Below are 15273 nucleotides of genomic sequence, written 5' to 3'. Positions count from 1 at the left end.
CTCCCCCCATCAATAGTCCCCCCTCCCACCTTCAATGACCCCCTACTACACCCCTTTTCCTCTCCCCCTTCCCCCATCAATAGTCCCTCCTCCACCCTTCAATGACCCCCCACTACACCCCTTTTCCTCTCCCTCCCCCATCAATAGTCCCCCTCCCCCTTCAATGACCCCTACTACACCCCTTCTCCTCTCCCGTCCCCCCATCAATAGCCCTCCCCCTTCAATGACCCCCTCCCCCATCAATAGTCCCCCTCCCCTTCAATGACCACCCCACCAGACTTATTTCCTCTCCCCTCCCCTTTCAATAGTCCTCCTCCCTCTTCAATAACTCCCCACTACACCCCTTTTCCTCTTCCCTCCCCTTCAATAGTCCTCCTCCCCCCTTCAACAACCCCTACCCCTTTTCCTCCACCCCTTCCCTTCAATAGTCCTCCCTCCCCTTCAACAACCCCACTACCCCTTTCCTCTCCCCTCCCCCTTCAATGGTCCTCCCCCCCTTCAGCAACCCCACACTACACCCCTTTTCCTCCGCTCCTCCTCCCTTCAATAGTCCTCCCTCCCCTCCTTTCAACAACGCCCAGCCACACCCCTTTTCCTCCCCCCTTCCCCCCTTCAATAGCTTCCCCCCCTCTTCCCCCAGCAACGCCTTCCCACACCCCTTTTTTGTTTTACTTGATTTGACTTCGCTTGAGTAAATTTGACCTCGCTTGGCGAAATTTGATTTCGTTCGACTGAATTTGGGGTGACTCCTTGACATCACTCTACTAAATTTGACTTTGCTTGACTAAATTTGACCTTGCTTGACTAAGTTTAATTCGCTTGACTTAATTTGACTGTTCTTGACAAAATTTGACTTAGCTTGACTAAATTTGACTTCGCTTGACTAAATTTGACTCCGCTTGACTAAATTTGACCTTGCTTGGCTATATTTTACTTCGCTTGACTAAATTTTACCTTGCTTGACTAAATTTGACTTTTCTTGACTAAATTTGACTGTTCTTGACAAAATTTGACTCCGCTTGACTAAATTTGACCTTGCTTAACTAAATTTTACTTCGCTTGACTAAATTTAACCTTGCTTGACTAAATTTGACTTTGCTTGACTAAATTTGACTGTTCATGACAAAATTTTACTTCGCTTGACTAAATATGACTGTTCTTGACAAACTTTGACTTTGCTTGACTAAATTTGACTTTGTTTGACTAAATTTGCTTTCGCTTGACTAAATTTGACTTTGCTTGACTAAATTTGACTGTTCTTGAAAAAATTTGACTTCGCTTCACTAAATTTGACTTCGCTTGACTAAATTTAACTTCGCTTGACAAAATTTGACTTTGCTTGATTAAATGTGTGGTGACTCCTTGACATCACTCGACTAAATTTGACTTCGCTTGACTATATTTGACTTCGCTTGACTAAATTTTATTTTGCTTGACTAAATTTGGGGTGACTTCTTGACATCACTCGATTAAATTTGACTTCGCCTGACTAAATTTGACTTCGCTTGACTAAATTTGACTGTTCTTAACAAAATTTGACCTTCTTAACTAAATTTGACTTCGCTTGACTAAATTTGACTTCGCTTGACTAAATTTGACTGTTCTTAACAAAATTTGACTGTTCTTGACAAAATTGACTTTCTTAACTAAATTTTACCTCGCTTGACTAAATTTGACTTCGCTTGACTAAATTTGACTGTTCTTAACAAAATTTTACTGTTTTTAACAAAATTTGACTTTGCTTGACTAAATTCGACTTCGATTGACTAAATTTGACTGTTCTTGACAAAATTTGACTGTTCTTGACAAAATTTGCCTTTCTTAACTAAATTTGACTTCGCTTAACTAAAATTTTACTTCTCTTGATTAAATTTGCCTGTTCTTGACAATGTTTGACTTTGCTTGACTAAATTTGACTTTGCTTCACTGAATTTGACTTCGCTTGACTAAATTTAACTTCGCTTGACAAAATTTGACTGTCCTTGACTAAATTTGGGGTGACTGCTTGATATCACTCGACTAAATTTGACTTTGCCTGACTATATTTGACTTTGCTTGACTATATTTGATTTCGCTTGACTAAGTTTAACTTCGCTTGACTAAATTTGATTTCGCTTGACTAAATTTGGAGTGACTCCTTAACATCACTCGACTAAATTTGACTGCTTGACTAAACTTGACTTCACTTGACTAAATTTGATTTCGCTTGACTAAATTTGGGGTGACTCCTTGACATCACTCGACTAAATTTGACTTTGTTTGACTAAATTTGACTTCGCTTGACAAAATTTGACTTTGCTTGGTTAACCCCAGGGACATGCAGCCCCAAACTAAACCCCTTCCCCCAACCCCATGCACTCCTCAACTACCACCCCTTCCCCCTAAAAACCTACGCACCCCTACAGGTCTACGCCCCCCCCCCCCCCCGCGACTCCCCCTGGTGACTGAGATAAGAGTTAACGAGGGCTGAGAGGAAACGGATTGTTAAAAGGGGGAGGGAGGACTATTGAAGCGGGGAGAGGGGGAGGAAAAGGGGTCTAGTAGGAGTTATTGAAGGGGGGGATGGGGGACTATTGAAGGGGGTGAGGGGGAGAGGAAAAGGGGTGTAGTAGGGGATTATTGAAGGGGGGAGGGAGGACTATTGTAGGGGGGAGGGGGAGAGGAAGAGAGGTGTAGTGGGGGTTATTGAAGGGGAGAGGGCGGGCTATTGAAGGGGGAAAGGGGAGAGGAAAAGGGGTGTAGTAGGGGGATATTGAAGGGGGGAGGAGGACTATTGATGGGGGAGGGGGAGAGGAAAAGGGGTGTTTTTCAGTTACATTACATTTTTTTAATTTGAAGTTATTTTTTTAAAATATGAAAGTCAACTTTCTAAAATTTGAAAGTCAAGTATTTTAATTTGAAATTCAACTTTTTTTTAATATGAAGGTAATTTTTTTTTATATGAGTCAACTTTTTAAATTTGAAAGTCACCTTTTTTAATTTGAAATTCATTTTTATTTTTTTTATTTGAAGGTGAAAAAGTGTAGTAATCAGTTTCTTCCTGTTACTGTGATGCTCTCCTGCTCGTCGCTCCCTCCACAGGGTTTTCTCAAGCTACTTTCAATATCCGTGACGGCGTGCGGTCGTCGACGGCAGAGGAGTACCTAAAGCCAGCCTCCTCCAGGCATAACCTACACATCCTGCACGGCGCAAATGTCCTAAAGGTACGCGCCGCACACCTGCGATTACTTCCCCTGGTTGTTCATTTACCTATAACCTGGGAACAAGGCAGTGGTGTTAAAGGCAACTAGGGTAAGATCCACTTGTGTCTGCATCCCTAATAATTATAACGCTCTGCAACTTTTGTGGAGGGTGTGAAACCTGATCAATCCAAACTGAAGGACCACTGTAATTAAACTGTCTAGGGTTCTATTTCTGATGATGCATTAATACAGAAGTGATGCTGATTATTTTGTGGCTTCCGTTGTGGCGTAAGATACCAAAACCTGGAGACTGGATTGTAAGGGTGACGGGGGAAGAGATGAAATATCTTTTTTTTTTTTTTAATAAGAGTGAGAAAAATATCGTCTTCTCTATCATTACATTTCTTCTTACCCTTCCTCTTCTCCTCTTCCTCCTCCTTCTCCTCCTCCTAATAATTTTAAACTTTGCAGATTCTCTTCAAGCAGAGAAGAGCAGTTGGCGTCCAGTTTTTGTACAAGGACCAGGTGGGTGTGAGCGACAATTAAAATAGATCGAATACAATAGTCCCGTTCGATGCGATCTGCTGATATCTATAGGAGAGAGCTGTAATTGAAAACGAACCTTTAGCAAAAAACTCTTAAATCTGTGTTGTTGATATCAGTAATACTGAAGTAAGGATTTTTTTTTTTTTTTTTACAACATAGGAGACAGCTCAAGGGCACAAAATGAGGAAACAATAATAAAAAAAAGCCCGTTACTCGCTGCTCCTTAAAAGAATCCAAAGAGGTGGCCGAAAGAGGGGTCAATTTCGGGAGGAGAGAACATATGAGCATTAGAACATAAGAACATAAGAACATAGGAGTCTGCAAGAGGCCGGTAGGCCTGTACGAGGCAGCTCATCTGAACCTAAGCTCCCGTGTAGCTCCCGTGTATCTAATCCCACCTAATATCGCTGTCCATGAATTTATCTAATCTATTTTTGAATGTGACAATTGTATTGGCACTCACCACATGACTGCTAAGCCTTTTCCACTCATCCACCACCCTGTTTGTAAACCAATTCTTGCCTATGTCTCTGTTGAATCTGAATTTATCCAGTTTAAACCCATTACTTCGTGTCCTACCCGGTTCTCTTACCAACAAAACCTTATGAATGTCTCCCTTATTAAGGCCCTTCATCCATTTATAAACCTCGATCATGTCTCCACGCACCCTTCGCCTTTCTAGAGAATGCAAGTTTAACTCTTTGAGTCTTTCCCAGTACCCTATTTGCTCGATTTCTAGCTTGAATGCATTGTGCCCTTGGACGGAGATCAGAGCTCACTAAGACCCCTAAATCCCTCTCGCACCCAGACCTGCTTATGAGAGTGTCATCTCTTAGCGAGAGGTGTCCTGATACCCTCCTCTTGAAAGAGTTCAAGTCGTAGACAGAAGGAACTACAGATGAAGGAAGATTGTTCCAAAGTCTACCAGCGTGAGGGATGAAAGAGTGAAGATGCTGGTTAACACGTGCGTAAGGGATTTGGACAGTAAAGGGATGAGCTTTAGTAGAAAGTCGTGTGCAGCGTGGCCGCGGGAGGGGGGGTAGGCATGCAGTTAGCAAGTTCAGAAGAGCAGCCAGCGTGAAAATAACGGTAGAAGATAGAAAGAGAGGCAACATGGCGGGGGAATTTAAGAGGTAGAAGACTATCAGTAAGAGGAGGAGAGCTGATGAGACAAAGAGCCTTAGACTTCACTCTGTCCAAGAGAGTTGTGTGAGTGGAGCCCCCCCAACATGTGAGAGGCATACTCCATACGAGGGCGGACAAGACCCCTGTATATGAATAGCAACTGTGCGGGGGAGAAGAACTGGCGGATACGATACAGAACGCCCAACCTCGAGGAAGCTGATTTAGTGAGAGAGGAGATGTGAAGATTCCAGTTCAGATTTTGAGTTTAGGATAGACCGAGGATGTTTAGTGTTGAAGATGGTGACAGCTGAGTGTTGTCGAAGAAGAGGGAATAGGTCTTTGGAAGATTGTGTAGAGTTGATAGGTGGAGAAATTGTTTTTTTGAGGCACTGAAGGACACGGGGTTCCTTTTACCTCAATCGAAAATAATAGTAAGGTCTGAGGTTAAGCGTTCTGCAGCCTCCAGCCTGGAGTCATGTAATTCCTGTTGAGAGGGTCTTCGGTTGAAAGAAGTTGAATAATGCAGAGTGGAGTCATCAGCGTATGAGTGGATAGGAGTACATAATAATCATTCTTTAAATAACAAATAACAAAAAAAATACCGAAAAATAGTGAAAATAATGGTAGATATAATCATAAATAAGTAATAAATGAATAATGCTAGATATTAAGAATAAAATAAATAAATATTATCGAGGATATTGAAGTATCTCAGGATAAAAGGAAGGCGTTCATAAGCCTAATCCAAAATAGATGCTGGAAGAGGATGGCCGTTTTGCAAGGGAAAAGGTAGGTTATATGCGTAAAGCAATGATTCCATGCTCATGTGTATATGAGTATGCGTAACAGGTGTAACAACGAGTAGGCAACCACAAAAAGGAATGCGTAGCAATATTAGTGCAGTTGGTGGCGTGTGGATAATAAGTTCAAGGTGTGTGCGAAGGAATGTGTAGGAGGGTAGTGAGGGCAAAGTGTGAGGTGTTAAGGCGAGAGTAAATGTGTGTTGTGTGTGTGTGTGTGTGTGTGTGTGTGTGTGTGTGTGTCTGGATGGTAGAGACGGGTGGTGGGTGGGTATTTGAATGACCGTGCGTGTGGGTGGTGAGTGGGTGTTTGAGTGCCCGTGTGTGTGGGTGGTGGGTTGGTGTTTGAGTGACCGTGTGTGTGGGTGGTGAATGGGTGTTTTAGTAACCGTTCGTGTGGGTGATGGATAGGTGTTTGAGTGACCGTTCGAGTAGGTGGTGGGTTGGTATTTGAGTGACCATGAGTGTGGGTGGAATGGGTGTTTGAGTGACCGTGCATGTAGGTGGTGGTGGGTGTTTGAGCGACCGTGCGTGTGGGTGGTGGGTGGATGTTTGAGTACCCGTGCGTGTGGGTGGTTGGTGGGTGTTTGAGTGACCGTGCGTGTGGGTGGAAGGTGGGTGTTTGAGTGACCATGCGTGTGGGTGTTGGGTGGGTGTTTGAGTGACCGTGCGTGTGGGTGGAAGGTGGGTGTTTGAGTGACCGTGCGTGTGGGTGGTGTGTGGGTGTTTGAGTGGCCGTGCGTGTGGGTGGAAGGTGGGTGTTTGAGTGACCATGCGTGTGGGTGTTGGGTGGGTGTTTGAGTGACCGTGCGTGTGGGTGGTGGATGGGTGTTTGAGTGACAGTGCGTGTGGGTGGTGGGTGGGTGTTTGAGTGGCCGTGCGTGTGGGTGATTGTTAGGTGTTTGAGTTGCCGTGCATGTGGATGAAGGGTTATTGTTGAGTGGCCGTGCGTGTGGGTGGTAGGTTGGTGTTTGAGTGACCGTGTGTGTGGGTGGTGGTTAGGTGTCTGAGTGACCCTGCGTGTGGGTGATGATTAGGTGTTTGAGTGGCCGTGCGTGTGGGTGATGGTTAGGTGTCTGAGTGACCCTGCGTGTGGGTGGTGGGTGGGTGTTTTAGTGGACGTGCGTGTGGGTTTGTGGGTGAGTATTGACCGGCCGTACGTGTGGGTGGTGGGTGGTTGTTAGTGTGGCCGTGTGTGTGGGTGATTGTTAGGTGTTTGAGTTGCCGTGCATGTGGATGAAGGGTTATTGTTGAGCGGCCGAGCGTGTGGGTGGTAGGTTAGTGTTTGAGTGGCCGTGTGTGTGGGTGGTGGGTGGTTGTTTGTGTGGCTGTGGGCGTGGGTGGTGAGCTGAGTGATTGTATTGCAGGTGTTTGAGGTCGGGGCTCAACGGGAGGTAATCCTGTCGGCCGGTACCATCGCCTCCCCAAAGCTCCTGATGTTGTCCGGCGTGGGCCCCAAGTACCACCTCCACCACCACCAGGCAAGTGTATGACTCCCTTCCCCTTCTTTTTTCTTCCCTCCCTCCTCTTCTCTTACACCATCAACAACAAAATAACATCTACCGCCACCACCACCACTACTACTACTACTACTACTACTACTTCTACTACTATTACTACTAATACTAATACTACTAATACTTATACTACTTCTATTATTTCTACTACTATTACTACTGCGACTACTACTACTATTACTTCAACTGCTTTTACTACTACTGCTACTATTACTATTACTACCACTACTACTTTCATAACTAGTATTGCTAGTGTTTGTGTGTTTGTGTGTGTGTGTGTGTGTGTGTGTGTGGGTGGGTGTGGGTGGGTGGGTGGGAGGGTGTTAGAGAGAGAGAGAGAGAGAGAGAGAGAGAGAGAGAGAGAGAGAGAGAGAGAGAGAGAGAGAGAGAGAGAGAGAGAGAGAGAGAGAGAGAGAGAGAGAGAGAGAGAGAGAGAGATCTATTGACCTATCTATCTGACTTAGCGTGACTCGAGTTTTTGCTTACAAGAAGACAAAAAAAAAGTGTTACCCACTGAAGGATGAAGTGGTGTGTGTGTCTGTGTGTGTGTGTGTGTGTGTGTGTGTGTGTGTGTGTGTGTGTGTGTGTGAGTGCGTGTGTATTTACCTAGTTGTATTACCTAGTTGTAGTTTTACAGGGCCTGGGCTTACGCTCGTGTGGTCCCGTCTCCATATCTGTTTTTTTTCCAGTTTTTCCATAAAGTTATACAAACAGGTACTTCTCCGATACTACATCTTCACTTAGTCTATTCCAAACCTCAATGTTTCTTTGCGGGAAGCTATATTTCTTCGTCTCTCAAGCATCTTCCTTTCCTCATTTTTATACTGTGTCGTCGTGTGTTGCTAGTGTTTCTTCCTTCTCTTAGTAGTAACTCCTCATTGTCTACATCTTCCACTTAATTGAAATTTTTAAAAATCTGTATTAGATCTCCCCTTTCTCTTATTTGTTCCAGTGTTAGTAGGTCCATTTCCTTTAGCCTTTCTTCATATGACAATCCCTCCAGTTCTGGAACCATCTTCGTTGCCATCATTTGTATTCTTTCAAGTTTTTTTTTCATATGTTTCTTCTTATGGGGAGACCACACAGTGTCCGCATATTCCAATTTTGGTCTAATCATAGTGGTCTTTATCTTTTTCATCATATCCTTATCCATGTAGTGGAATGCTAATCCTATATCTCTTACCATTCAATACGTATCACCGAATACCCTATTAACATGACTCTCGGACTTTTGATTATCCTGTATTTTCACTCCCAGATCTTTCTTTTCTTGAACTTTTTTTAATATTTCTCCATCTCCCATTCTATATGTCCCTTCTGGTCTTCTTTTGGTGTGTGTGTGTGTGTATGTGTGTGTGTGTATTTACCTAGTTGTATTAACCTAGTTGTGAAATAAAGGAAAAGAGCCGTACTACTAAAGGTTTCAGGGGCCGTGTTCCCCTGTTTTTCGCAAATAAAACTTTAACAAAGCGTCGGACAAGGATGTTATTTTGGCAGTGGATGTTTGAGACCCCGACCTAATGGGCAAAAATATGATTTGGTGTCACATGTGGATAATGAAGCACTTATAAGAGTAAATTTAGGGTAAACTTGGCTAAAAGTTAAAGGCACTGTGAGCGAGGCTAGCCCCGCCAACGATAAAAGTGTTGTTGGGTAGTTGGGTGGGGATGATTGTGTGAGGAAGGAAAGGTTGGTTATGGGGGGAGGTTGGTGAACCAACAAGGGATGAAACCAGAAACTACTGCTCGCTTACATACATGCAGCATGTACTACTAATAAATAGTCACATTTTCCATGTAAGGGATAAGTAATTTCCTTCGAGTAAAACTGTTTCTCCCCAACTGATAGTCCATATAAGGAATATCCATATTTACAGTAGATTAAATATTGCTACGGTGTGTGTGTGTGTGTGTGTGTGTGTGTGTGTGAAGCAGTAAGACATACTTGCTGGTTGGATGGATGATTACTCATACGTCAGAGCTAAACGTCACATCGACGTCACGAGAAGATGAGCGGGGCAGGGCTAGCCTCGTCCACAGTGCCTTTAACTTTTAGCCAAGTTTACCCTAAATTTACTCTTATAAGTGCTTCATTATCCACGTGTGACACCAAATCATATTTTTGCCCATTTGGTCGGGGTCTCAAACATCCACTGCCAAAATAATATCCTTGTCCGACGCTTTGTTAAAGTTTTATTTGCGAAAAACAGGGGAACACGGCCCCTGAAACCGTTAGTAGGCTCGTGCTGTCCCGTCTCCATAACGCTTATTATCCAGTTTGGCTTTAAAGTTATGAATCGTTTTTGCACACACAGTCTCCTCAAGTCCGTTCCATGTTGTTATGCTTCTGTATGGAAAACTGTATTTCTTGATGTCTCTCCTACAGTCGCTCTTCTTCAATTTCTTACCATTGCCTCTTGTCACACTTTTGTCACGTACCACTAGGTTTTCCCTGTCCAATTTCTCCAATCCCTCCTGTATCCTGTATAATGCTATTAGGTCCTCTCTCTCTCTTCTTCTCTCCAGTGTTGTTAGTCCCAATTTCTCCAGTCTTTCTTCATAAGCACGTTCTCTCAGAGTTTCCGGTAATTTAGTCGCTGCTCTTTGTATTCTTTCAAACTTTCTAATTTCTTTCTTCAATCTAGGTGACCACACTAATGCTGCATATTCCAGTCTTGGACGTATTATCGATGTTATTAGTTTCTTCACCATTTCTTCATCTAAATATGTAAATGCTGCTTTTATGTTTCTAAGAAGTGTGTGTGTGTGTGTGTGTGTGTGTGTGTGTGCTATGAAATGTCACTAAGGTCATCTGTGTGTCGATGTGTGTTCGTCTCATACAGATCCCTGTGGTGGTGGACCTCCCAGGCGTGGGGCAGAACGTTCACGACCACGTGGAGGTGTTGGGCCTAAGCTGGACCACCAAGGAGCCTGTTTCATTCAACAGCTTATTTGACACTCTTGGGCCGGCCTCCGTCACGCAGTACAAGCTCTCTAGGCAGGGTGAGTGTTGGGGGTGGCTTTTTTGTTTGATTCTTTTCCTTTTGATGTGAGAATTGAGGATGCATTTTTGCCATGTATAAAAGTAGGGTTTGCCGTTTTCATAGCTGTTCGCATATTCTTTTACATTTTGATAACAGGAGGAAGCATATGCAGTTGGCTTAATGGGACAAAGATCATCAACAATTACCATTTCACTACACTCCATTATCACCAAAAGGAAAAAAAAAAAAAGAATATGATCTTGGGTATCCAATTTCTTTTACTTTCTATATTTTCCTGATTCTCAGAATGTCATACTAAAATAATACACTGAACCCGTGCTGATATTCAACTACAAGAGACAAAAATATAAAATTCGAAATAGAGAAGAAAGACAATACCAAACCAAAACAATAATGTCAGGCAGATAAATGTAAATATGACTTATGAAAGAGCCAGGTCGGACATGTATCAATGGGTTAAGCTAGATAAATTCAGGTTCAAAAAAGACATAAACAAGAATTGGTTCACCAACAGAGTCGATGATGAATGGAACAGGCTTGGCAGTCATTGTGTGAGTGCCAGTACCATAGATACATTCAAAAAGAGGTTGGATAAATTCATGGATAGTGAGGTAAGATGGGGTTATGCTCACAGGAGCTGCAATGTACAGATTAGCCGGCCTCCTGCAGACTCCTTATGTTGTTATATTCTTTTATGCCATTTGCCCCTCCGCTCACCGCACTCCTCTCCATCCATCAGGACCTCTCAGTACGGCACCCCTAAACTTCCTGAACGCTTGGGTCAAGGTCCGGCCGGAGGGGGATCCACTGTGGCCTGACATCCAGCTGTTCTTAAACTCCGCCACCTTCGCTTACGACAAAGGAACACTCAACCCCGCCTTATGGGGGCTTGATGTTAAGGTCATAGTTACTTGCATGATACGTGTATTTTTCTTCGTTATTACACTTATATAATTAAATTGATTTCTGCTAAACAAAGACGGACTTGTTTGCGTAACTTACTTTACTTTCACATTTTAGTTTTACATTAACGTGTCTTTTTCGGCATCTTTTTTATTTCTTCAGTGGTTAACTCTTGCACTGTTTTGTTTTTCCTCAATCAGTTATACCTCCATATGGTATCTATCATTTTCTTCTTGTGGATTTTTTACCACCTTCAATTTGTTTTTGTTGCTCTAGCTTTGTCTCGAACATCTGTTATTACTACCTCCAGCTTCCCTCTCCACTCCCTTTGTTTGTTCCCAAAGATTACCACTTCTTTGTGTCCGTGGTGCAGTGGTTAACGTGCCTCTCTCTCTCTCTCTCTCTCTCTCTCTCTCTCTCTCTCTCTCTCTCTCTCTCTCTCTCTCTCTCTCTCTCTCTCTCTCTCTCTCTCTCTCTCTCTCTCTCTCTCTATCTATCTATCTATCTATCTATCTATCTCTGTTTTCATTGGCCTTTACATATCTCCCTTTATGTGTCACCTTTCCCAATCGTCACATTCATTTTAGCTAATATAACTTCCCATGTTCTTCTTTTAACAAACTTAAAAATCGACTTGCCATTCCTTACCTTTATTATGTTCCTTCTGTAATATCACCTTGTTGTCGCTTCCCAGATATTTACCTCCAGTATTATCCCGACAGAAATTTTTCGAGTACGCAACAGAAATTTTCGGTCGAGAAGGCTTCACGATCCGGCCCGTGTTGCTCCGCCCAAAGAGCCGAGGGACCATCACCTTGCAGTCCAGAAACCCCGACCACCACCCGCTCATTGACCCCCAACTCCTCTCACACCCCGATGACGTCAAGACTCTTGTGGAGGGTAAAGGTTTTTTCTCACTTTTCCTATATATTCTGGCAGACTATATCCTTTTGTTATATATTACTTATCTGATGTCATGCTTTCACCTTTATCGTTTTATTATAATTATCTATGGCAATTAGATTCCTTTTATAATGATTTATCCCTCCAATGAGTGCTGCAAATGTATTCCTTGCACTTATAATCATTTGCGTTTCACTCGCCGGTGCACTTTCAAGTACCGAATATGAGGTAAAAACACATAAAACCTTTAAGCAATTCAAATTCCTTGCCATGGACCGTTTCTACCCTCAGAATTTCTCCCTCTTCAGGTGTGAAGTTTGCCCTCAGGCTTGGCAACACTTCAGTCTTCTCCAACACTTTTAAGGCCAAGTTCTTCGACAAGGTAAGCTTAGGGCAAATAGACTGAACGGCTGTTTGACGCGAGGAGTAAAAGAACGCTTGCATGTGTAAAATGCACGTTTAATATTTAACTTTAGAACACATGTTAGGACAGACAGACAGTCAAACAGATAGACAGACAGACAGACAGACAGACACAGCCAGCCAGGCAGCCAGGCAGACACAGACAGACAGACAGACAGACAGTCGGGAAAATGACGAGCTTGTGCCTTTCGTTCAATTCAGAGTCAACCCAGGTTTACCTTGACAAGATTCAGCTCCGAGAGGGGATGGAAAGAACGAGGACTGTTTTTCTTTTTCTTTATTCTTGCAGCAGAGGAAGCAGCTCAAGAGCAAAAAGCAAACCCGGTAATCTCTGCTCCTGCAGATAAAAGAAAGAAAATCAGTGTCACCAAAAAGAGAAGTAAATTTCGGTTGGAGAGGTGTCTTGATACTCCGCTATTGCTAGGGTTCACGTTGTAGACAGGAAGAAATACATGACAGTCAATTAAGGATGTTCCAAAGTTTACCAGCGAAAGGGATGAAAAATGAAGATGCTGGTTAAGTCTTGCATAAGGGGTTCGAATAAAATAGGGAGGGACAAGAGCAGAAAGTCTTGTGCGGCGAGGACCACGTGAGGCATGAAGGCATGCAGTTAGCAAGTTCAGAAGAGCAGTCAGCTTGAAAATATCGATAGATATAATGATATAAAGATATAAAAGATATAAAGAGAGGCAACACTGCGGCGGAGTTAAAGAGGTACGTAGAAGACTAATGAAGATGATACAGATTGCCTAACTTCGAAGAAGCTGATTTAGCAAGAGAAGACATATGATGTTTCCAGTTTAGATTTTGACTTCAGAAAAGACCGAGAATGTTTAGCGCAGAAGGTGACAGCTGAGTATTGTTGAGAAATAGGGGACAGGTGTTTGGAAGATTATATTGAGTTAACAGGTGAAGTAATTAAGTTTTTGAGGCATTGAAGATTCTATGCCCTCTCTGGCCTCAACCCTCAGAAGGCTTATGGGCCTGATGGAGCGCCTTCTATTGTCCTAAAAAACTGTGCTTCCGTGCTGACACCCTGCCTGGTCAAACTCTTTCGCCTCTACCTGTCAACATCTATATCCTTCCTTCCTGCTGGAAGTACGCTTACATACAGCCTGTGCCTAAGAAGGGTGACCGTTCCAATCATTCAAACTACCGCCCTATAGTTTTACTTTCCTGTCTATCTAAAGCTTTTGAATCAATCATTAACCGGAAGATTCAAAAGCACCTTTCCACTTCTGACATTCAATCTGATCGCCAGTATGGATTCCGCAAGGGGAGTTCTACTGGCGATCTTCTTGCTCTCTTAACTGACCCTTGGTCATCCTCTCTTAGCCGTTTCGGTGAAACTCTCACAGTTCGAAAGCTTTCGATAGAGTCTGGCACAGCTCTTTGCTTTCTAAAGTGCCCTTTTTCAGATTCTATCCTTCTCTCTGTTCCTTTATCTCCAGTTTCCTTTCCGGCCGTACTATTTCTGCTGTGGTAGACGGTCACTACTCTTCCCCTAAACCAATTGTTCCCAACCTTTTTTTTCAGGCCACCCCAATCATGCACCTCTAGACATGACCGCGACATCACTAGTTTAGTTGTATATATGTTATTATAATATAATAGCACCAAATTTGATATTTTGAGGTCTTGGCGACCCCAGGAAGAACGCTTGGCGACCCCACTTGCGGTCGCGATTCCAGGGTTGGGAAAGGGGGCCCTAAACCTATCAAAAGTGGTATTCCACAGGCCTCTGTCCTATTACCCATTCTCTTCATCTTATTCATCGATGATCTTCTCTCCATAACAAACTGTCCTATCCACTCATACGCTGACGACTCTACTGTACATTATTCAATTTATTTCAGCAGAAGACCCTCTCAACAGGAATTGCGAGACTCCAGACTCGAGGGTGCAGAACCTCAAAAACCCAACTTCTCCACCTATACACTCGACATAATCTTCCAAACACCTATCCCCTATTCTTCGACAAAACTCAGTTGTCACCTTCTTCAACACTAAATATCGTTGGTCTGTTCTTAACATAAAATCTCAACTGGAAACTTTACATCTCCTCGCTTACTAAATCAGCTTTCTCGAGGTTAGGCGTTCTGTATCGTCTCCGCCAGTTCTTCTCCGCACAAATGCTTTCCATATATAAGGGCCTTGTCCACCAGCGTATGGAGTAGGCATCTAACGTGTGGTGGGCCTCCACTCACACAGCTCTCCTGGACAGAGTGGAATTTAAGGCTCTTCGTCTCATCAGCTCTTCTTCTCTTACTGATAGTCTTTTACCTCTTAAGCTCCGTTGCCATGTTGCCTCTCTATCTTCTATCGATATGTTCACGCTGACTGCTCTTCTGAACTTGTAAACTGCATGCCTTCCTCCCTCCCGCGGCCCCGCTGCACTCGACTTTCTACTCTTGCTCATCTATATATTGTCCAAACCCCTTATACAAGAGTTAACCAGCATCTTCACTCTTTCATCCCTTACACTTTTAAACTCTGGAACAGCCTTCCTTCGTCTGTATTTAATCCTGCCTATCACTTGACCTCTTTCAAGAAGAATGTATCAAGACACCTCTCCTCCCGAAATTGATCTCTCTTTTGGCCACTCTTTACTTTTGTCTGTTGTGGGAGCGGTGCCCTTGAGCCGTCTCCTTTGTTATAAAAAAAAAAAGTTCCTCCTATCCCATTCACAAATAAAAGCAAGGTTAGAGTTTAAGCGTTCTGTAATGTTCAACCTTGAGTCCTATTAGTCATACATATACTAAAGATATATGCGAGAAGGTAAATATCTCTCCAACAAACAAGGTGCCAGTATTGAATACATTTTTATCATTAACCTGGGATCCTAACAGAGTATAACCTATTTTAATTTG

General features: G+C 43.2%; 1 protein-coding gene across 1 annotated transcript in view; it reads left to right on the top strand.

Annotated features, from left to right (window-relative positions):
• The window catches only part of LOC127000172 (glucose dehydrogenase [FAD, quinone]-like), a 49352-nt gene that overhangs the window by 25705 nt on the left and 8374 nt on the right, over positions 1-15273 (top strand). Inside the window, exons 5-11 of the mRNA XM_050863563.1 lie at positions 3082-3203; positions 3654-3707; positions 7021-7134; positions 10013-10172; positions 10914-11074; positions 11800-11977; positions 12289-12362. Coding sequence (XP_050719520.1) covers positions 3082-3203; positions 3654-3707; positions 7021-7134; positions 10013-10172; positions 10914-11074; positions 11800-11977; positions 12289-12362 — 863 coding nt within the window. The remainder of the gene's footprint in view (positions 1-3081; positions 3204-3653; positions 3708-7020; positions 7135-10012; positions 10173-10913; positions 11075-11799; positions 11978-12288; positions 12363-15273) is intronic.

The sequence above is a fragment of the Eriocheir sinensis genome, chromosome 18, assembly GCF_024679095.1.
Source record: "Eriocheir sinensis breed Jianghai 21 chromosome 18, ASM2467909v1, whole genome shotgun sequence".
Taxonomy (NCBI): domain Eukaryota; kingdom Metazoa; phylum Arthropoda; class Malacostraca; order Decapoda; family Varunidae; genus Eriocheir; species Eriocheir sinensis.
This window is presented reverse-complemented; position numbering and strand designations above follow the sequence as displayed.